Consider the following 22972-nt stretch of genomic DNA (forward strand, 5'->3'; position numbering starts at 1 on the left):
AGGAGATGCACAGGGACCGTGTGTGCAGACACGGGAACACTCGTCAGGAGATGCACAGGGACCGTGTGTGCAGACACGGGAACACTCGTCAGGAGATGCACACGGACCGTGTGTGCAGACACGGGAACACTCGTCAGGAGATGCACACGGACCGTGCGTGCAGACACGGGAACACTCGTCAGGAGATGCACACGGACCGTGCGTGCAGACACGGGAACACTCGTCAGGAGATGCACATGGACCGTGCGTGCAGACACGGGAACACTCGTCAGTGGGCAGGAGATGCACATGGACCGTGTGTGCAGACACGGGAACACTCGTCAGCAGGCAGGAGATGCACAGGGACCGTGTGTGCAGACACGGGAACACTCGTCAGCGGGCAGGAGATGCACAGGGACCGTGTGTGCAGACACGGGAACACTCGTCAGCGGGCACGAGATGCACACGGACCGTGTGTGCAGACACGGGAACACTCGTCAGCGGGCACGAGATGCACACGGACCGTGTGTGCAGACACGGGAACACTCGTCAGTGGGCAGGAGATGCACAGGGACCGTGTGTGCAGACACGGGAACACTCGTTGGTGGGCAGGAGATGCACATGGACCGTGTGTGCAGACACGGGAACACTCGTCGGTGGGCAGGAGATGCACATGGACCGTGTGTGCAGACACGGGAACACTCGTTGGCAGGCAGGAGATGCACATGGACCGTGTGTGCAGACACGGGAACACTCGTCAGCGGGCAGGAGATGCACAGGGACCGTGTGTGCAGACACGGGAACACTCGTCAGGAAGCAGGAGATGCACATGGGCCGTGTGTGCAGACACGGGAACACTCGTCAGCAGGCAGGAGATGCACATGGACTGTGTGCGCAGACACGGAAACACTCGTCAGCGGGCAGGAGATGCACATGGACCGTGTGTGCAGACACGGGAACACTCGTCGGCGGGCAGGAGATGCACAGGGACTGCGTGTGCAGACACGGGAACACTGGTCAGGAGGCAGGAGATGCACATGGACCGTGTGTGCAGACACGGGAACACTCGTCAGGAGATGCACAGGGACCGTGTGTGCACACACGGGAACACTCGTCAGGAAGCAGGAGATGCACATGGACCGTGTGTGCAGACACGGGAACACTCTTTGGTGGGCAGGAGATGCACATGGACCGTGTGTGCAGACACGGGAACACTCGTCAGGAGATGCACACGGACCGTGTGTGCAGACACGGGAACACTCGTCAGGAGATGCACAGGGACCGTGTGTGCACACACGGGAACACTCGTCAGGAAGCAGGAGATGCACATGGACCGTGTGTGCAGACACGGGAACACTCGTTGGTGGGCAGGAGATGCACATGGACCGTGTGTGCAGACACGGGAACACTCGTTGGTGGGCAGGAGATGCACATGGACCGTGTGTGCAGACACGGGAACACTCGTTGGTGGGCAGGAGATGCATATTCACTGTTTGTGCTGGGACAGCGGGCACCGGGGAGCATCAAGAGCAGAATTACTCCCAGTAAATGCTGGCTCGTGGTACTGGAGCACTGACAAGGTGCAGCGTCAGTGACAGACGAGCAACCAGACAGAGCCATCTGGAAGTCACCAAATCACTTTCTTTCCCCTTTCACACTAGGAGTTAATATGAAATATCATCTTCTGGTACCATTTCAGGTGAGCTAAAGGCTCTCGGCCTTTCTCAGGCTGGAAAGCACCCAAAATGTAATTTGCTGTTTCTCCAGCCCAGGCCCAGAGCACTTCAAACACCCTCAGCAGGGGCCGCGGGAGCGCGATGCTCTGCCGGGAGGGCGATGCAGAGGCCGCGGTACCCAGCTCCCTGCAGCCTGCCTGGGAACCAAGGGACAGAGCTAAGCACGGCACATAGTTATTTCAAGCTGTATAAAGGTAAAGATCTCAGCTATCCTACTCTGTTTCTTTTCTCTTAAAGAGTTTTCTCAAAGGAATAAGCTGAGACTCCCTCCATGTGTTAAAGACTTGACTGCTAATCAGCTGTGAAAGGTTCATCCTCCTCAAGCCTTGCGCTCCGCTTTCATCTGAGTAAATCCCACCAGCTCATTCAAACCTCCCAAAGTTCCAGCCTCCGCCCACGTCCCCCTTCTCTTTTTAATAAACATTCCTTTCTCTCAAAACGGTTCAGCTTGCAATTAATTGCCAGAACAAACACTAAAGCCATCGACACCTCCTCACAGGACACAAACCCACCCTTGCAAAGGTATCCCGCGGCCCCCTCAGACCCCAGGCCTGCCTCTGCTCACACGCTGCTTAGCAATCAAGGGAAAAAAGCAAACCTCCCTGCAAGCTGGTGGAGGTGCAGTTATTAAGCAACTCGCCCAAATCGATTTCTGGACCAATGCTTCTCAATGCGAATGCTACTCAACCTGCTGAATTCCCTATCGAAAGGAAAAAGGGCAAAACTGGAAAGAGAATCACAGAATTGTTCTGGTTGGAAAAGCCCCTCAAGATCATGGAGTCCAACCATAACCCAACCCTGTCCCTGCCCCCTGTCCTGAGAACCTCATGTCCGTCTGTCCAGCCCTCCAGGGATGGTGACTCCAGCACTGCCCTGGGCAGCCTGTTCAATGCCCCACAGCCCTTTGGGGAAGGAATTGTTCCCAGATCCCCCCCAGGCTCCCCAGGGCCGACCAGAGCTCCGCGCACCCCACGTCAGGGGCAGCTCCCCCACCCATCCCTCCCGCTGTGGAACCAGTCCCAGTTGCTCCCATTGCTGCCCGTGCCCCACACCAGTGCCAACACTGCACAGGCTCCCGGGGCTGCCGGGTCCCCAGAAAAGGTGCGAGCGCTTTCTGCATTTCCCTACGTGTGTGTGAGTGCCTGAGTGGATCCCCCAGCCCTCAGATAGTGGGTTCCTCCTCATCACATCGCCCACACTTTGCTCACCACCTCGCTTCCTCACGTGTTTGCTGGTCACCCCCCTCACTGCACGCTGCTTTGTGACCAGCACAGCGTGGTTTGATACCTACAACTCAAAAAGAAATAAAGGAAGTTGAAGTAACTAAACCCACTCTCTAATTAATTGTGATTTCTAGAAACAATGAAATAAAAAATAACTCCAACTGCTGTGCCACAGGCTGAGGGAAGGAGCCGTGACTGGGCCAGAGACTCGGGAAAGCCCTGCGATGTTCTTGTGCAAACCCGAGCAGGAATAAAGCCCCATAGGCCACACAGAGCCCTGGGCGGCAGGGCCGGGCCGTGGGTCACTAACACAGCTCTGACCCCCGCGTTTCCACGGGGAAGCCAAGACTGCGGTTCCTATACCTGCGTGGTGAAATTGGTGAGGTTACCACCAGCACCACCTCGGAGGAACCTACTGAATGACGTGATCTGAGCAGCCACGCAGCTACCAGTGGTGCAAACCCAGCCCAACGGATCTTCATTTCTAAAGAAACATGTGCCATGTCGCTCAGCTCCTGGAGAGGGAGCCCGAACCTGGCCTCTCCTCTCACTCGGGATCCTCTCCACCACCGCACGGCTGCCAGTGCAGCTCCTCTCCATCCCCTCTCACTGCATGGCTCCCACTGCAGCTCCTCTCACTGCACAGCCACCACTGCACAGCTCCCAGTGCAGCTCCTCTCTATCCCCTCTCACTGCACGGCTCCCACTGCAGCTCCTCTCACTGCACAGCTCCCGCTGCACGGCTCCCAGTGCAGCTCCTCTCCATCCCCTCTCACTGCACGGCTCCTGATGCAGCTCCTCTCACTGCACGGCTCCCACTGCAGCTCCATCCCCTCTCACTGCACGGCTCCCGGTGCAGCTCCTCTCACTGCACAGCTCCCGCTGCAGCTCCATCCCCTCTCACTGCACAGCTCCCGCTGCAGCTCCTCCCCTCACTGCACAGCTCCCGCTGCAGCTCCTCTCCATGCCCTCTCACTGCATGGCTCCCGATGCAGCTCCATGCCCTCTCCGTCCCTGCACCGGCAGCAGACGCCATGAGAAGCTGTTGCACCGTGCTGGGATCACACGCGCTGCTTGGGTTCCAGAACAGGCAGAACGTGAAGGCTTGGGGGAGAAAATCATCTCTCCAAAGCCTCAGTTTTTGGGGCCAGCCCCCAGCCATGACCACCTCTATGTTTAAATTCTATATTTCTCTAGTATGATCCGTCTCAGAACGGCTGAACCCATCAGCTCACCCCCACAACCCAATCTCGCAACGAACACCAAGCCAGAACTAAACACAAACACATGTTTGATTCTGTTGTCCTCCTGCTCCGAGCTTTGCGGTGTTTGATCTGTCCTTAGTGAGACGGGTTGTTCTGAGGTCTTGGACTCTTCTAGGGAAACCCAGCTTCTGTTTGGCGGCAGGACAGAGTCGCGTTAGGAAAGGATCAAAGCGTGGGCATTGCAAACACAGCTATTCGGCATATTCAGTGCTGCAGGCTGCCTTGGGTAGAACAAGCAGCTCCTGACTGCCCAGAGAGAGGGCAAAGCGGGAGAAAGGTGAGACCGAAACAACAGTGCACTGGGAAAAAGGGACCACGAAAGGTGAGAAGTGCTAAAGAGAAAGATCTGCAGGTGCCACAGAACCCACACAGACACAGCTACCCGAGAGCATTCGCAGACCAAACCCTGAGAGAGGCTGCGCAAGGAACTCAACTGGACACAAGGAAACACCTCGACAGTGCCTGAACATGAAATCAAGCTTTGCCAGCCACGAAACAAGAATTCACCTTTCTGGGGTCACAGCATGTTAGAACAGGACCCAAGCCAACTGTCAAAACGAGGCAGTGTTAGAAAATGGTTTTGTTGACACAGATTCAGTAACGCGCTTGCAGGGTTTCAAACAGCGCTACAGCAGCACGAGGCTAACGTGACGTTCTGTCCATGCCCATAGAGCTCGGTTCGGCTCCCCGGGCCAGCCCCGCGCTCGCAGTCTGCAAGAACACCACACAGCCCATTTGGCACAGCCTTGGTGCTGTGCAAGGGACGTCTGCAAGGCGCTACCAACACAGTAAATACACGTGTGTGAGCAACAGCCGATCCCATGAACCTGAGGACCCGCGTGCGGACAGACTGCCCCAGGCTCGTGCGGCTGCTGGCTGCGTTCGGCTGACTAAAAGAGACAATTAGTTGAAGAATACAAGCAGGAGTTACTAGCCTGTCGTATGCTGCTATCATGAAGTTGAGGAGGAGGCTGATGGATTGCTCTACACTGATTTGGTGAGTAGAAGGAAGGCGTTTGTTTAGCTGGTAGTAGATGGATGAAATGATTGTTTCTAGTCGAGACACGTTGATCTCTGTGTTATGATCCAAAGTGTTAAGGCCATTATCTCGGAAGGCTTCAATCATATTCCAGATATCAACAAGATGAACTAAAAACAAAGGAAAAATAATTAACTTCTATTCTGTAATGCATGCAAGTTTACTTTCATGGTACAGTTTCTGAATAGTATGTTAGCTTTTACCGGGGAATGAACAGTTCCTTATTTGTACTCAGGGTGACAGACCCTGCTGCTGCTCAGGGCCCCGGCAGCTGGCGGCAGAGCCCACGCGCCTCCTGTGCCCGGCCCCAAATCCCACCCCTCGCACCGGGAAATCGGCAGCCGTTGGGTGTTTCCACCTGAGAAAGGCATCAGGCGCAGTCTAAGCCCACTCCAAACGGGCTACAGGAATTTGGAACAGCCTCACACTGACCAGCAGCTCAGTACTGAGGGGAACTTGCCGTTCCAGTTCAACTGTGGCTGTTTCCAGTTGATCCAGTTGCCAAGGCCAGAGGATGATACTTTCTAAACACGGGTTGAGAACTGCACAGCAATTCCCTGCCGTATCTCAGCACCTATCTAACAAGTGTTAATGATGTAGAAAAAAGATCTCCAAAACCATACCAAGTGATCCGCAGAGCCACATGAAACACTATTTTAAAGCGTTCCAAAGCTGAAAGGCGTGTGTGATAGTGGGAGACAGCATCTAAGGATCAGCCTGAACCCACAACCCACGCTGAACATGATCACACAGGTACCCAGGCCAGGCTTACCTGCTAACTCCACAACCTTGTTGTCTTCCTTGACTTACAAAGAATGGTCTCAAGTCAGAGTGGGATCGCTAACATTTCTTACACAAAACTAATCTTGATATTTCTCAGGCAAAAGCCAGACAACAATAAAAGCCCAGCCGAGCACGTGCAGCTGGTCACGGTGTCCAGACCAGGCTCCGAGCACGCAGCCTCCCTGGACACCCGTGTGCGCTGTGGGTCACCCAAGGCACGTGCCTGGCGTCAGCCGTTTGGGCCCAGAGCACGCGATGCACTACAATCAGCATTTTTAATACCTCTCTGCTCGTTAAGAGGTTTTCAATTCAGAAGCATGACAGACAGACAAGAGCGAGCCCTTCTGCACGGGAATGAAGCAGCTCCAAGGCATCCACAGCAGCGCTGCGGGACACGCGGCCCAGGCCGGGCTGTGCCACGGGGACAGGACGCGCGGGGCAGCTCCACGTGTGCCCTGCGGATCCCCGCTCCGCTCTGCCCTTCCACACACACGCTGATCCTGCCCCACGGCCTGGCCCTGTGCACTTGCCTGCTCCACGTTCTGCTTGTGGTTCAGCCGTGGCAGCAGAGTGCTGAGAGCACCACCTCCGGGCCTTGGGCTCAGCTTTGCTCTGCGGCACCAGCCGAGCTCAACGGAGCACAGGAGAGAACAAGAAAACTTGCACTGAATAGTGTGGCATGGATTCACAGTCTGTGGGGCTGGAAGAGACCCTTGAGATCGAGACCAACCATTCCGCACCTCTGTCCCTGCCCCATGTCCCTGAGAACCTCCTGTCCGTCTGTCCAGCCCTCCAGGGATGGTGACTCCAGCACTGCCCTGGGCAGCCTGTTCAGTGCCCCACAGCCCTTTGGGGAAGAAATTGTTCCCAGATCCAACCTCAACCTCCCCTGGGCAACTTGAGGCCGTTTCCTCTGCTCCTGGCGCTTGTTCCTGGGGAGCAGAGCCCGACCCCCCTGGCTCCAAGCTCCTTTCAGGCAGTTCAGAGATCAGAAGGTCTCCCCTCAGCTCCTGTTCTCCAGCTGAACCCCCCAGCTCCCTCAGCCGCTCCCATCACACTTGTGCTGCAGCCCCTCACCAGCTCCGTTCCCTTCTCTCCACTCACTCCAGCACCCCAAGGCCTTTCTTGGCACGAGGAGCCCAGAACTGCCCCAGGATTCATGGTTTGGCCTCCCCAGGTCCCAGCACAGGTTCGGTCACTGTCCTGGGCCTGCTGGCCACACCAGTGCTGGCACCAGCCAGGATGCCGTGGTCTCCTGGCCCCTGGGCACACGCTGGCTCGTGTTCAGCTGGCTCACAGCCACGTGCACTTACAGAATTCGTTCCGGTTGCCACATCACACACACAGCACCACGAGCAGACCCAGACACCGACCACAGGGTGGTCCCCAACGCCCGGCTGTGCCGAGCTGCCGGGTGCTCTGTGCCGCACACATGGACCGGCAGCTCCGACAGCTCCAGGCGGCACCCAGGAGAACCGGGACACGTCCGGCTGGCCCACATACTGAACACTCTAGAAGCATTAAATAATTAACTGGAAGATACTAGACAGTATTGAAGAAAGATCATTGCTTCTTTTTAATTAGATATTTAATCTCTATTTAAGTAACAACTACCACTATCTGATAAAATATTTGCTTTTGTTGCTGTACTTATAATTCACATGGGTAAAATACTTGAAACAATCATGCGTGAGAAATTTCTGAACGTAAAGTGTAATTATGACTTACGGTTACATCGTTTTTGTACAAACCGCAGCTTGCAGGCTGTTCGATACGTGGAAAGTCTGATGACATCGAAGTTCTGTGCTCCTGCAAATAAAACCAAGGTTGTGCTTTTCTTTCCTCTGTAGCACTGAGCTCACCTGACAGAATTATTTACAGACTGGCACGAGCATGTCCTCACATACACGGTCTGTCATACGAGGGTGACAAAGATCATTACATATCTCATGGTAAAGTGATTTTCACCAATGTATTATAAAGTGACCTAAGTTTGAGACTGACACAAGTACGTTAAAAGGAAGCGAGAAGCAAGTGGCAGGCAGAGGATGGTGCTGGGACACACACGGGAGGCAAGGGACAAGGAAAGGGAGTGGGGGTTCCTGCCCGCCCTGCACAGCCCTGGCATCTCCAAACACACCAGGCAGGGCAGAGCCAGGAGGAGAAGCAGAGCAGAGGAAGAAAAAGCATCTTCGCCAACACCCTCCCATCCCAAGCTGTGTGTAATGCACCTGCAAACACCACCACAAAGGAGCCGAACGCTGTTATCTGTCACCAGTCTGCACCACACCCCCCAGCGCCAGCAACTGCTCTGACCATGGCAAACCGGAGCCCTTCCAGAGCCGTGTGAACCCGCTGCCAAACCAGCCTGGGCCTCCTACACGGACCAACCACACAGAACCACACAGGCCCAGCCTGGCTGGGTTGGGCTCTCTGCAGATCCCCAGCCCCAGCGGCTCACGCGGGGTCACCAGAGCAGGTCACGCGGGGTCACCAGAGCAGGTCAAGCGGGGTCACCAGAGCAGGTCACACAGGTGGGTCCAGGGGTCTGAATGTCTCAGAGAAGGAGACTCCACACCCGCTCTGGGCAGCCTGAGCCAGGCTCTGGCACCTCCCAGCAAAGAAGTTCCTGCTCATGTTCACATGGAGCCTCCTGTGTTTCAGTCTGTGCCCGTTGCCCCTCACCCTGGCGTTGGGCACCACCGAACAGAGTCTGGTCCATCCTCTGACACCCACCCTGAGCTACTGATCATTGATCACATCCCTCTCAGCTTCTCTTCTCCACTCAGCAGCCCCAGCTCTCCCAGTCTCCTCATCACAAAGATGCTGCAGACCCCTCAGCATCTCTGTGTCCCTCCCTGGACTCTGCAGTGACTCCTGGTCCTTGCCCTGGGGAGCCCAGCACTGGCCCCACAACTCCAGCCGTGGCCTCCCCAGGCAGAGCAGAGGGGGAGGATTCACCTCCCTGACCTGCTGCCCACACTCTTCCTCACACCCCCAGGTCCCGCTGGCTCTCGGCCACAGGGCACATTGCTGGCTCGTGGTCACCCCGCTGTCCCCAGAACTCCCGGGTCCCTCTGCAGAGCTGCTTCCAGCAGGTCACCCAACCTGTGCTGGTTGGGGGTTGTTCCTGCCCAGGCGCAGGACCCCACACCTGCCCCTGTTGAACCCATCAGGTGCTGTGTGCCCAGCCCGGCCTGGCCAGGGCTCTGCACGGCAGTGCAGCCTCTGATGATACAATCGTAAATGATGTGGGCATGATAAGTGATACTGGTTCAAAGTCCAGTACCGACCATTTCTAATTTGGAAGCAGCCAACAAGTCTCAAAAAACCCATTAATCATAAACCAAAATGCCTTTTAAGCAGTGGACATTTCAGCAGCACTGGCAGCTGCATGCTATCCAGGTGCAGCGGAAACAATCCCGTTGCGGGGACACCGGGGTGGACACCGGGGTGGACACTCCTGCGCCGTTGTGCTCTCACGGGAGGGCCGAGAGCAGGATCGGCCGCAGCCCGGCTCACTTCTCTCATAAACCAGAGCCTGGATGAGCAGAGACGGGGATAACCGGGACTTGGAGAATCCAGACCTCTAACAGATACTTAAAAACAAACCCCCAAAGCCACATCCTCCTGAAGAAGCCATCTGATGATATCTGCAGCTCTCGCTCAAAGGCGAGAAGTTACTTCCTCCTACATGGTGAATTCAGAGCTTGCAGACACCTCATCCAAATTACCTGCGTGTGCACCCCCTGACTCACAGCTGCAAACTGAAGAATGATTCTCATCTTTTGGATATTCCATGACAGCTTCACAGATGCAACGCCAAAGCACCTGCACCCACGCCAAAGCACTTGCTTGTTCTTAGAGACATGTGCACCGTGCCTTGAAAATGATGCGCAAGGACCATTTCTCCTGGTGGCTGAGGCAGCACGCAAGGGGTGAAGCCCCCTAAGCTCAGCGAGGGATTTGCTAAGCCGGGGCTGCCCAGGCCAGCCCAGCCGGGGTGGCACCGTGCTGCTGGGGCTACGGTGCTACAAACCCCACGGATGTTCACTGGCTCAGCTGCAGACAAAACACTCCTTGGTATATTACAGGGAAGTGCTTGGCCAGGTGACGTGAGCTGGAGCATTCAGATCCGAGACTCCAATAGAACAGGTCATTTGGTCTTTTCTATGCAATATTCTTTCAAAACTCTCAGTTAGGGTGCATACTTTTGTCTTTCAAATAACAGGAAGCACTCCCATAGACCATGAGTCTTCACAAAATGCTTTGTCTATATAAAATACATGTAAAAAAACCCATAAAAAATACATGTGTGTGTATACATAGACACACATCCACCTAAAATGTTATTTAACAGCTACAGGCAAACTCAGAAAGTCACCCATTTTGTGTTCTTGTCTTCCTGTGCCACGTCACCACAGGAGCTCCAGCGGGTCACTGCTCAGCTCTCTGCAGACCCAGGATGTGTTCTGTGCAGCTCCAGCCCGGCCGGGCTGTGATACGGGTGAGGACGGGCACTCCACAGCTCCACTCCGAAACCTCTCCCAGGGCCCAGCCACCGCGCAGCAGGGTTTGATCACACCAGGCACAACCGGCTGGTTCAGACTGTAGAGTGTTGTATCTGGGCAGGAACAGCCCCAGGTTCCAGTATAAGCTGGGAACGAGCTGTTGGAGAACAGCGTAGGGGAAAGGGACCTGTGGACAGCAGGGTGAGCATGAGCCAGCACTGGGCCCTTGTGGCCAGGAAGCCAATGGTACCTGGGGTGGGTTAGAAGGGGGTGGTCAGTAGGTCAGAGAGGTTCTCCTGCCCCTCTGCTCTGCCCTGGGGAGACCACACCTGGAATATTGTGTCCAGTTGTGGCCCCTCAGCTCCAGAAGGACAGGGAACTGCTGCAGAGAGTCCAGCGCAGCCACCAAGATGCTGAAGGGAGTGGAGCATCTCCCGTGTGAGGAAAGGCTGAGGGAGCTGGGGCTCTGGAGCTGGAGAAGAGGAGACTGAGAGGGGACTCATTCCTGGGGATCAATATGGAAAGGGGCAGTGTCAGGAGGATGGAGCCAGGCTCTGCTGGGTGACAACCAGTGACAGGACAAGGGGCAACGGGTGCAAACTGGAACACAGGAGGTTCCACTTAAATATGAGGAGAAAGTTGTTGGGGGTGAGGGTGTCAGAGCCTGGCCCAGGCTGCCCAGGGAGGTTGTGGAGTCTCCTTCTCTGCAGCCATTCAAACCCGCCTGGACCCCTTCCTGTGGAACCTCAGCTGGGTGTTCCTGCTCCATGGGGGGATTGCACTGGATGAGCTTTCCAGGGCCCTTCCAACCCCTGACACTCTGGGACTCTGTCCCCGTTGCCCTGTCCCCTGCCCCCAGGCTGAGAACAGCCTGGCTCCTTCTCCTTCACACCCTCCCATGAGATAACTCCATGTGTGTCCTGCAGCGCACAGAATCACAATAGCCTGCACACAACTCCCGCCTGTCAGACAAAACCAACACACCTACTGCAAGCCCAACAAGCGCATCCTGGGCAGCACGTCCGGTGGGTTGAGTGCCCAGGCTGCGCTCACAGGACCAATTATCCAAACACATTGGTAAACTTGTGTGTTGACCAGCAACAAGTGGTCACTGAAAGCATCAGTTTTCCCCCCACACATTTATTCTGTGCATGAAGCTCACCTAGAAAGGCAAACATGTGCAGCCTAGAGTGAAATATTCCAGCACAGGGCAGGGGAAGCCTGAAGCCCTCAGATTTCTCACAGTGCTGTGCAAAGAGCCCCCAGAGAAACGCCGTTTAGAATTGTGAACACCAGCACTACCAGCAGTAATGAACAGCAAGAACCACAGCTGCACACCAACACCTTGCACCATCAGAATTCTGAGCATTTTTAACAATTCAGCCAAAGCTACCAACTAGCAGGCTCATTTCTGTACTACAGGACCACAAAGCCAAAGCACTTCCAGAGCAGCAGTGCTGCTGGCACTGGACACGGTTCTAACATCCAGGATGTGACTCACCATCCCACCACCTTCGCTCAGCAAACGTGAGCAGAGAAGCACAGGAGCCGGGGTCGCACCAACAGCCAAAGAGGGACAGGACCGGCCACTCCAGCACCAGGTAAAGTGGTGCAAGCGGGGCAGAAATGCTGTGCCAGAGCAGGATGGAGCAGATGTCAATTAGCCAGGAATTACACTGTCCCTGAAGCTACCAGGTGCTTATAGCCACAGCAAGAATGGTACTCCAGAACTCCTTCAGCAAAACAGCAGGAATATACTACTGGTTTAAGACAGACCTCCACCTGTAACTGGAATTATAGGACATACTTGCCCACAGCCTTGTGTGCCCAGAGGAAAGTAAAATCACATGAAGCCATGCAAACATACAACAACTGCACCTAACTTTTTAAAGGCTGTTATGCCTCATGTCCTTAAATTATGTTCTCTGAGCAGGCATTTGATTTCTAATAACAGCTACAGCCTCTCCTTCAGACAAGGGGTCTGCACAAAAAACCCCCAAACCGTTTCTCTCCCAAGTCACACTCATATCTTTTAAGGTAAAAAGAGATGTGTTTGCTGTCATTATTAACAGCTGTCCACACACTTTAGATATTGCCATATATGAGAAATGTGGATGTTCCTTCACAAAGCAGAAATGAGCGACTTTGGGGCGGCTGAGGGTGCTGCCACCACGGGAGGCAACAGGCTGTGGAACCAAGGTCCAAGTGATCCCCTGGAACCACCAAAGCAAAGCTCAGTAAAGAATAAACGACATTATGTCTTCACATCTCTTACTTACTCATTTCCATGAACAGCTGCCTCTTCTCCGCCATTGTCCTCCTCCTCTTCCCGCTCTCCTCAATCATTCTGAAGACAAAAACGGCAAACACTGTTGGTGCTGGAATTTCTGTTACACGAGCAGCTTACTGTGAACAACAACGTTTTCCCCCTCAACTGAAACAGTTTGTTTGGAGTTGGTAAATGGAAAGACCAGCAGACAGACAGACATCTCCCGATAACGATCGCATTCCGTAACACAGATACGCCTCGCATTCGTTCAATGCCTTTTAAAGTGGTGCGTGGTACAGGAAACATTTTGGTTGCTAATCTTAAATTTGCAAAGCTCAGAGATGCTACATACATATAAGGATATCATGTAAAAATCCGTTCTGTTCAAAGGGATTGTTTGCAAACAGAAAGCAAGAGCAGCCAAGGCAGCCAAGCCAAGGCAGCCAGGCCCCGCAGGTGTGCGCCGGAGGCTTCGCGGTTCAAACAGGGAAACACGTTGAATAGCGCCCCTCTCCGGCCCACGGCGCCCCTCTCCGGCCCACGGCGCCCCTCTCCGGCCCACGGCGCCCCTCTCCGGCCCACGGCGCCCCTCTCCGTGGTGCCCGAGGCTCCAGCGGCTCTGCCTGCCGGGCCGGCGCTTTGCAGCCCCGTCCTCTGAACAAAACCTGTGAGAATCCACTTCACTTGGAAACCCGATGCCTGAGCTCAAATCATCTTTGTCAGGGAACTAAAGATCTTAAATACAATTAAAGTGGAAAGGAAAAAAAAAAGCCTAGTTTGGTCAGGCAGCCCTCCTTCCTTAGGAAAGCAGAGTGAAGAAGGGACAGCGGCACAGCGGAGCTCGCGGCCGAGGCAGGGAGGCGCAGGCACCGTTCCGCAGCCCTTACACCCCCTGCGCCGCGGGCTCCCAAGAGACAGACGCCAAATCTCAGCCAATGCCAGCGGAAAAAAGGCAAAATATCGGAATCAGTGTAAAATTTCACTTGAAATTATGACGTTATGTTTTTGTTACCAGATTCACCAACTCATTCAATATGGTTTTTAAATGCCTAAAAAGAAGAAGAAAAAAAAGGAGTGGGGAGAGGGAGGGCAAAGTCCCCACCGCTGGTCCTGCAAAGGGAGCCCTGGTCAGCCCCCCCGCAGGACAGATGTCCCGGGCTGAATCGCCACCGGAGGAAGAGCGAGCGGAGCCAAACAGAGCGCCGTCCCAGCTGCGCCGGGGCAGGCAGCGCCTGCTGGTAACTCGCTGCTCAACACGACACATCCAGCCTGACACCAAAACCTTTGCCTCAGCTGTGCAGAGGAGGAAAACAAGTGCACGGTGGTATAGAGCAGTTCACAAATATACTTTATTGCCTGACTTTTTTCCTACTTTAGGAAATCTCAGACTCAGAAGCAACGTGTTCCTGGGTTGTGGTGGTTTGTTTGGTTTCTAAGGGGCATTTTCGCAGATATGCTAAAGTTACCTTTTTTCCAGTTTCCTAAAATAAATCCATGCTCTTAAGCTAATATCCATAAGCAAAAGGAGTGTCCTGTCCACTCGGCCAAGGCTCTGGAGGATGCGGTAGCTGGAGCTGGGCTGCCCTGCAGAGCAGAGCGGCTGTTCAGACATCGGGCCCTGGGAACCCCTGCTCAGCCTCAGCCCGCGGAGCTTCTGCAACCAACTCTTGATTTCCACAAGAAACACGCATATCACCTCAAAGAATGCCAATTACCGTTCCAGTAATTAGCTTTATTTGCAGTGCTAGTCCCTCTCTAAATTCCACAACAGATGGACTCCAACGGGTAGACAGAACCACAGAATCATTTTGGTTGGAAAAGCCCTGTAAGATCACCGAGTCCAACCATTCCCCAGCCCTGTCCCTGCCCCCTGTCCTGAGAAGCTCCTGTCCGTCTGTCCAGCCCTCCAGGGATGGTGACTCCAGCACTGCCCTGGGCAGCCTGTTCCAATGCCCCACAGCCCTTTGGGGAAGAAATTGTTCCCCACATCCAACCTCAACCTCCCCTGGGCAACTTGAGGCCGTTTCCTCTGCTCCTGGCGCTTGTTCCTGGGGAGCAGAGCCCGACCTCCCCCTTGCTACAGTTATTTGATATTTTAAATTGTTTCTAGTAGAGACTATTTTGTCATGGGACAACACCACCTGAATCTTCTGCAACACCAGAAAAACCCAATCCTGATAATATTCGATCTCCCAGTCCTCAGGCTCCGGGTGCACATGTCCCTCACTCCACCTTCCCAGCTCCCACTTCTAGGACAACCCCATGTTTTTCAGCACTAGAACCAGTTGTATATTACGGGCTGCAATTCATTTTGCTTCTGCCTGCTAAGGTGCACATTTAAAGTCCCAATATTACCAGGACACGGACCCCTTTCCCTACAGACACTCCTGCCCTTGCGGTGTCAGGGCCTGTGGTTTTTGGGAGGTCCCAGCCCACGCCACAGAACACCATTGTACGCAGTGCCCAGCCGCCGCTCACGCTGCCCTCCACACGCAGCTCTGTGTGGCAAAGGAGCAGCACTGCCCCTCACGGTCCCTGCAAGGCAATGAGTGAGTTATCTGCTCAGCAGCCGCCCTGAGACGAGATCGGCATCAGTGACCTGCCCTGCTGGTGCGAAGAGCTGCAGGGACACACCAGCCACGCTCAGCAGTCCCCTTGTACGGATTCTTCGGGTACGGTCACAGGAAAGTCCTGTCCTAAGGAATGTTCTCTCAGGTCCTCCGCCAAGCGTCTTGTCTTGAAGGAAGCAAAAGATTTTAAATTGTCATTAGATGAACAGCTCAGCAACCCTGTACCTGCTCACCAAAACAAACTTCCGTGTTCTGTTGAGCTGCACAAGCTCTCCGTGCTGACCCTCCTGCTGTTACCTGTGACGGGGCAGACACCCAGGAGATGATCTTCCTGGGCCAGAGGTACACTTTCGGAGGACAAGGAGAGCGGAGAGAGAAGAGAAACTGGCAGATCCATGGGCAAGTTGTGGAAATGACGTTAGTCACACGAGGTCTGTTAGAATCACTGACAGCCCGTTTCTAAGCCTGAGCGATCCGCTGCAGGAGGATCCCTTCTGGACGGGGCTGGGAGGAAGATGCAGAGCCCCCGCTCTCCCCGCCCAAGCTCCCTCCCGCACCCGCGCGTCACACCCGGCTGGATAAACCCCAGAGACAAACCCAGCAGCCTAACGCCCGCCTGCCCCCGCTGCCGGGCCAGGCTCAGCCCAGCACCACGGCCCCGCGTTCTCCAGCCGCTCCCAGGCCAATACTACAGGACCCGTCTTAAAAGGTTTCGCTCTTCTTGGAGCTCATCAGCTGTAGGTAACGGCCTAAAGCAGCAGCTTGTCCTCCCCGGCCGGGATGTGGGACACGGAGCGACATTAACCGGGCTACAACAGCTGCCTGCCCGTGCCCGGACCGACTCGAGCCACCCCCCTGGGTCCCGCTGCTGCTCGTCCCCACCTGCCACTATGGGGACTGCCCACTATAGACACTGGAAACTTCACATTTCCATATCTCCAATTTCAGGTGCTTCCTTGCTGTTTTTTTTTATTAATTTAATCACTAAATCAGTTAATTAGCCAGAAAGTCAGTGGGTTTTTTCCTTTAAATAGTCAATTCTGTTTTCTTCTGCATTTCCATAGGAAATCCTGATCTTTATGATTTGAGAACCACGGTTTGCACTGAAATGCAGCCGCCAAGCAGAAGAACACAGAAATACAAGTTAACTTCTGAATTCTTCAACTGGAGCTTGTTCAGATTCTTGATGTCGCATTTTAGCAGCAAAAATCATACTTGATATCAACGAGATGACTGCAGCTGCTGTGAGAGTGTAAAATCGTGTTTATACCTAGTTATCTTCACAAATAACCTGCAATGAAAACAACCTCAGGAGACCAGTCTGGGGCACACGTTGCTCTTCCACGTACTCGATCCACAGCAGGGAAATTCAGTAACTTTCTGCCAGTTCTCTAATTAGAAGGAAAGCACCTCCGTGGGTGGTTTAAAGAAAAGCTTTCATCCCTGTCAGTTCATTCACTTGTAAGAGTTTGAATGAAGCTGTCGCTGAGATTAAGATACTGAACAAAAATCCGGGGCATATCTGTACTTGCAGAAAAAGTGTTGATGTCGTCTCTGGTTTAGCACTTGAAGCATTTGGTTTGGACTTCTGTCTTCTGTATGGTTTCAGCTATAGACTATAGACTAAGACCAAGAAAAGGGATCGTAACTTTGCAGTGAAATTCTATACAAGTCAACAGTTCCTTCCTTTTTTTTTTGCAAATCCCTTGGATCAAAACCTACTCTTAGAGAAGATTCTGCAAAAACATGCAGATATTGTCCAGTAAACTTGCTTGAAGACGACTGGGCAACCGAGCAGATTAGGAAAAACCATAGCACTAAGAACAACAGCTTTCCCTGCTCCCTGGCCTGCCGCTTCTGTTCAACGCGGGAGCTGTTCCCAAGCACCAAACGCCCGTGCTGGGTTTGACCGGCCACGGAGCAGCAGCACAGCCGCCGCCGGGCCCGGCGCTCTCGTTCACCGGTGGAAAACCAGGGCGCTGCGCTGAGCCCCGCGCTGCGCCGCCCACCCACACCACGCTGCTGAGGTTCTGCCAGGTACCAGCCAACAAAGATGGAACAAGGAACACTACTTAATCACAAGTTTCTTTCAAAACCTTCCAAAGCTTTTAACGCTAATTTTAAGAAGCAGCTCCAGATTATCTCGAGGCAAAATAGAAAAAGAATGCAGCTGCAGGTAGAGTTCGAAAGCAGCCGAGTGACTGCGACACAAGGTTTCAGTCCACGCAGGAACTATTTGTTCAATGCCCAGAACAGAAAGAAATCCCTGCCCTGAAGAATTTCCAGGCAAGGCTGGAGCCAGGTTGATGAGCACAGAGACGCTGTGTTTGGAGCCTTGGGAAATTCAAGCCACAAAACCAAAGCAAGCTTTAAAAGAGTACTACAAGGTATTATTTTAGGTACATCGCCACCTATATTCATTTATAGTACGAAGGAATTGCTAAGCACGGGGAACAGGAAGACTATGAAGGCCAGCACAGGGTATTTAAGCACGCGCTGCACAGGCAGGGCTGGCTTCCAGCGCACTAAGCAGTCAGGACACAGCACCTGGGATAGAAAAATGCTCTTCTTCAGCAACCGGAGCCACCACAAACTCTTCCGTTTCTTGACTGCCCAAAGGCCTGAGGAACAGCAATGGCTTTTTACAGCCCGCCCTGGTGATGTGGATGCTGGAGTTAAAAGTAACATCTCTACACAAGATTTAACATGAGCCTGCAAACAAGAGCAAATACGGCAGCTCAAATTGTTTCCTTAAAATAAAGCAGCGCTCATGTTAGCTAAATGAAATATTACACCATGATTTTCAAGCAGTGAGAAGCTGGAAGTGTCCCAGCTGCCAGCGCACCCCTCCTCACCACCCTGGAGGGGATTTCCACAGCGTGCGCTGCCCGGCTTTCACGCCAGCCTCACCGCCCTTCCTGCCCCGTGCAGTCCACAGAGACCCACAGCTGCTCCCCGGAGCCTAGAGGACTCTACCACTGCCCCTTCACCAAAAGGAAACATTGATTAGGAAATGCTTTGAGTTCCATTCCTGCCCTCTCTCTGCTAACCCGGACGAACAGATGGAGCAGGAACAGAGCCAGGAACACAGCACCACAGGGTAACATCCATCCGTGGGCAGACAGAACAAAGCCTCGGCTGGGCTGCCAGGCGATGGTCTGGAGCGCCAGCACTTCTGACCCCGTCCCGCCACAGCGGCAGAGGATCAGAGCACTGCCAGCACACGTCATCAGCTCCAGATCGCCATCACCTGCCACCAACTTCACCAACCACGCAGCCCTGCCACCCCTGCCCTTCCCGCCTCACACAGGCGTCACCACCACACATTCAGTGTCGGCCCAGCAGGAGAAGCAGCGTATAAGAGTATAGAATAAGGAATTTACATTAACCTAAACTTTAAGAGTGTATCCGCCATTTGCACAGCCAATGGGAAAGTGAAGGTATATACAGTCACAGGTACGAGAAGTCAACACCAGCAGTGCCTCCCTGCTGCCTCGGGACTTCCTTTGATGTGATCATTCTATTCAAATAGAAATAAATAAAAGACCAACACACAATAATTAAAAGATAAGATTCCATTAGCACTGAAATAAAAAAAGAACGTAGAGAAAGCAGCTCCCATCCTAGCGCTGCGCTTTCCCCCTGCCCGGCCGCGCCGCCCACGCCGCCCAGCTCTGCAGCTTTGCTCATCTTGCGCCAGATGAACAACCCCAAACCAGATTTTGGTTGCATCCACTAGGCAACCATGGCAAGAAACACTTTAATGTGCGTATTTCACAGCACACCTCCAAACAACTTGCTGTCTGCTCTGCTCTATCTGTACGTACATCTGCAGACCACAATCACAGAGCACGTTAACCGATACTGCTACCCAGGCGAGTTTCCTTACTGTTTGCTGCTGCCAGAAGTCTCTTCTCATGACCTATTCGGCTGTTACAAGAACCTGCCCCACCAGTATTAACACAGAATAACCACAGGGCAGCAGGACGCTTCATCCCTGCCCTGCCTCCCATCTCCCTGCAGACTACGTTCAAAACCTCCCTTTAGGATACTGGGCCTGCAGCACCGGGCTCCACGTGCTCTGCCCCGCTGCTCCCACCCAACGCAGCCACAACTGCCCCCCTGCGGAACCACCCCCCGCTCCACAACACGCCAAACACCCGACCAGCTGGGGACAACCATGGAGATTGTTCTCTCCTTAAGGAAGGAAAAACAAAGTAAGCCAGTTGTAAAACCGTAATAGCTCACGCTTGCCACCAGCTTCTGTAAAACCAAGAGCTTTTATCCTTCAGCTTTCTCACTTTGCCTGTTTCTACGGAAATTTAAATGAGGGACTTGGCTCCTCACTGTTTGCTTTATGGCAAAACGCCCTCCTTGTTCTCCCACCTCTGAAATGAAGTAAAAAGCTGCACTGGAAAGCAGCAGGACTGACAGAGACTACACAACACCTCACGCTCACAGGCAGGAACTACTTGCAGCACAGTTATTATGATTTTAAGTGTTTTGTAACTACCGTAGACGCTTTATACATCCCACCTTTTTAAAAGTCAGGTATGAACGGGGACCATAAGCTGCTGGCATAATTCCATTCATTTGCAAAGAGAGACAACTGGCCAAATCAAATTCCAGAACAGTTATCACATTATAAAGATCTCCTGCCATTTCTTCCAGATTGAGGTTGCCCAAAGATCTTCATTGGTGCAAGTCTTCTTATAAATCTGTATCACTTAAGCACAGGTGATGTTTCCAGGAACTACAGCGGTAGTGCCAATGCTACAGACTGAGAAAGTTGTTTAACTTTCCTCTTAAAAGAGGTTCCAGGAAGTGCCTCGTTTGAACACATCATTTGGGTTCTACAACAGCCTGTACGGGAGCAGCACCTGAACCCGACTCCAAAACGCGCAGACAACGTGCTGTGCACTCTGGTTAATGCGCCAACAAATCCCCGAGGCGCTGGTTTCAGCTGCAAGACTTGATTTTCTCCCTCTTCAAAACTGTCAGCTTGCACAACACACCACAGGTAACACACGACCACGGCTACAAGAATCCTAAGTTGCCTCTCCTAATGGTACCTGTGGTACTGAGCGTGTAAGGTAATCAAATTGGCTTTGCAACACTGCAAAAGCCCTTGTTCTTCCACTACAACTTCTTCCTGAGTTTTGTATACCACCCATCACTTCTTAATTTGTGAGCTCGTGCCACAAGTAGGCAACGAACCCTGGCACCCCAGCACCAGAGCGGGAGCTGCCGCTGGGCACCGGGCAGGACCTCAGCGGCACACTGCGGATAAAACATCAAACAGCTACCAAATGGAGCCAAGAATCCTACATATGGTAAGGATAAGAAGCAGAAACCCAAACAGGATTGAAATAGGGTGAAGGTGATGAGTTAAGGCCTCTGGAGCAGCGTCCTGGGCAGATGAAAGCACAGTAAGAACGGAAGGGTCCAGGGAACGATGGTGCTGGTAACACATGAACTGACTGGGCTGGAAAAGAACGTCAGAAAACACTGCAGCACGGGCCAGGGCCAACCTCTGCAAAACAGACGTGCTCTGGGGAGAGAAATTCTGCTCGCCCTGCCCCACACAGTGGTTAATCCTCTTCTTTCCAGCTTCCCTAAAAAGAAGTCTTCAGGTCAACAGCATGTTTGCCCTTTTATCTAAATCCCCCATTAATTCAAAATATCCTTTGGAGAAAAAGAAACACAAAAGGCAACAGTCTCAACGCAATGCTTTTGGGGTCCCTCCTCTCCTTCGGGTGTACTTTACGATACCACCTAGCAGTACAGGATCATATACACCTACCAGGGGAAAAAACAGATGGGGGGAGGGGAGAAAAAAAACCCCACCAATTCTTCAGTCCAGCATTTCCCAACTTTTAAACCTGGAACTGAGACTTCTGACTTTTTAAACCACTGGTTCTGGCACGCAGAATATTTGTCACTGGGCAGCCGCACCAGACAGAACATCAGACCTTACAGTCAGGTTTGGGAGTCAGAGTAAGAAAAGAAAACCACAAGTACAAAGCATTTGTAGAGGGCAGTCACACACAACTATCGACCAAATCTTAACAAGTCAGATTCTATTAGACACGGAACTTCAAGCAGCACAGAATCAATTTTCAAAGTATCTTTGTGCTGTCCGGCCCATTCTCAGGGGATCAACGATTCCCCCGAAAGGAGAAATTCCAAGCCCGGCGCCCTGCGGAGCAGGGACGGTCTCTGTGAGAACACCCATCGTGTCACCCTCCCCAGCGCAGGGATCTGTTGCACAAGAACGTAACCATGTGGGGTTTTTAAATAAACAATTGTGTCTCACATAGGAGTATTTTACATGTCCAATACCTCAGATAAAATGCAGAATTCACTACCTCATACCAGAAGTTTTTCACAAATGAAACATTTCCATGTCAGTAATGTGAGCGGGGCACACAGGCGACTGAATTCAGTTACATGATACAACTTTAACTCAAACAGTCACAACAGAGCACATTACCTGAATTACACTGAGAGGTCTCTCAGGGCAACTTCCACTTTCCTGGGCTCGGTTCCTTCTTCAAACATTTAAAGACAATCTGAAAACATGGAGGGAAAAAAAATAAAAATTAAAAACAAAACAAAACTTTTTTTTCCCAGAAAACCACGGTTTTCCACAGCAAAATAACAACTCCCCCATTCTGCAGTCACAACTACGATGATGCTACTTCAGCCCTGACCGCGGCTCCCGTCAGTCCCACCGAACCGCGGCTGCAGCCGCCGTGTCCCCGCCAGCACCTCTCGGCTGCCGGAGGAAACACCGAGGCACGGCCACAGCCTCCGGGGCCGCTCCAGCCGAGCGGCTCCACAGAGCAGGAGGGGCCGGCAGACCCGCCGGGCTCTCCCCCGCGTACGCGGGGCCCCGTCGGAGCACCGGCCGCTCCCCCGCGCCAGGCCCGGTGAACCCGCCGAACCCGCCACGGCGCCGGGCTGAGGCGCGGGGCTCCGGCCGGCGCTGCCGCCGACACCCGCGGGCGGGAGGGGAGGAACGCGGGCCCGCTGCCGCCGGCCCCGCGCCCGGCCCGGGCTCCCTCCCACCCGCGGGCGGTAGCGGTGCCCGCGCGGGCCCGCCTCAGCCCCGCCGGCGCCTGCCGCGTCCCGCCGAGCACGCACCTCTGTGTCCCGCGGCAGCGGGCAGGGGGTCCCGGGCCGCCCGGCACGGAGCGCGGGCTCCGGGCGCCGCTCGCTCCGGCCCCACGGGCACGGGCGGCCAAGCGCCTCAGCCGCCCCTCTCCAACGGTCCCCGGCCGCCGCGCGGCGCCCAGCCAATCCGAGCACGCCTCCGCAGGCACGCGCGCACTCTCGCCAATCTGAGCCCGCGCCCGCCTCACCCCCTACGCCGCCGCCAGCCAATCGGCGGCCGAAAGTGTTAGCCCCGCCCCGTGCGACGCCTCCTGGCCGCCAATCACGAGGCGGACGCTGCTCCGGCGGCGGACGTGCGTGAGCGCACCTCGCGCGCTCCCTGCCCCCCCTTGAGCCAATCGGCGGCCGAGGCCAGCGGGCCCCAGGCGCGCTCGCGCTCTCCAGCCAATCCGCGGCCGCCGCCTCGCGCGCTCCCGCCGCT

General features: G+C 54.0%; 1 protein-coding gene across 22 annotated transcripts in view; it reads right to left on the minus strand.

Annotated features, from left to right (window-relative positions):
* DTNB (dystrobrevin beta) overlaps positions 1-22668 on the minus strand; it is a 190323-nt gene extending 167655 nt beyond the window's left edge. For 20 of the 22 annotated variants that reach the window (XR_011738581.1, XR_011738580.1, XR_011738578.1 and 17 more), the window contains exons 1-5: positions 22522-22668; positions 21869-21947; positions 12816-12883; positions 7754-7834; positions 5139-5352 (exon numbers count right to left, since the gene is read on the minus strand). Coding sequence is in view for 12 of the 22 variants with exons in the window: in XM_071807234.1 (XP_071663335.1) it covers positions 5139-5352; positions 7754-7834; positions 12816-12882 (362 nt within the window). In the remaining 10 variants the exon portion in view is untranslated. Of the gene's footprint in view, positions 1-5138; positions 5353-7753; positions 7835-12815; positions 12884-21868; positions 21948-22521 lie in introns of those variants that run through there. The other 2 variants (XM_071807231.1, XM_071807232.1) reach the window with 2 other exon arrangements.
* Positions 22669-22972: the final 304 nt, after the last annotated feature.

The sequence above is a fragment of the Patagioenas fasciata genome, chromosome 3, assembly GCF_037038585.1.
Source record: "Patagioenas fasciata isolate bPatFas1 chromosome 3, bPatFas1.hap1, whole genome shotgun sequence".
NCBI classification, from domain to species: Eukaryota; Metazoa; Chordata; class Aves; order Columbiformes; family Columbidae; genus Patagioenas; species Patagioenas fasciata.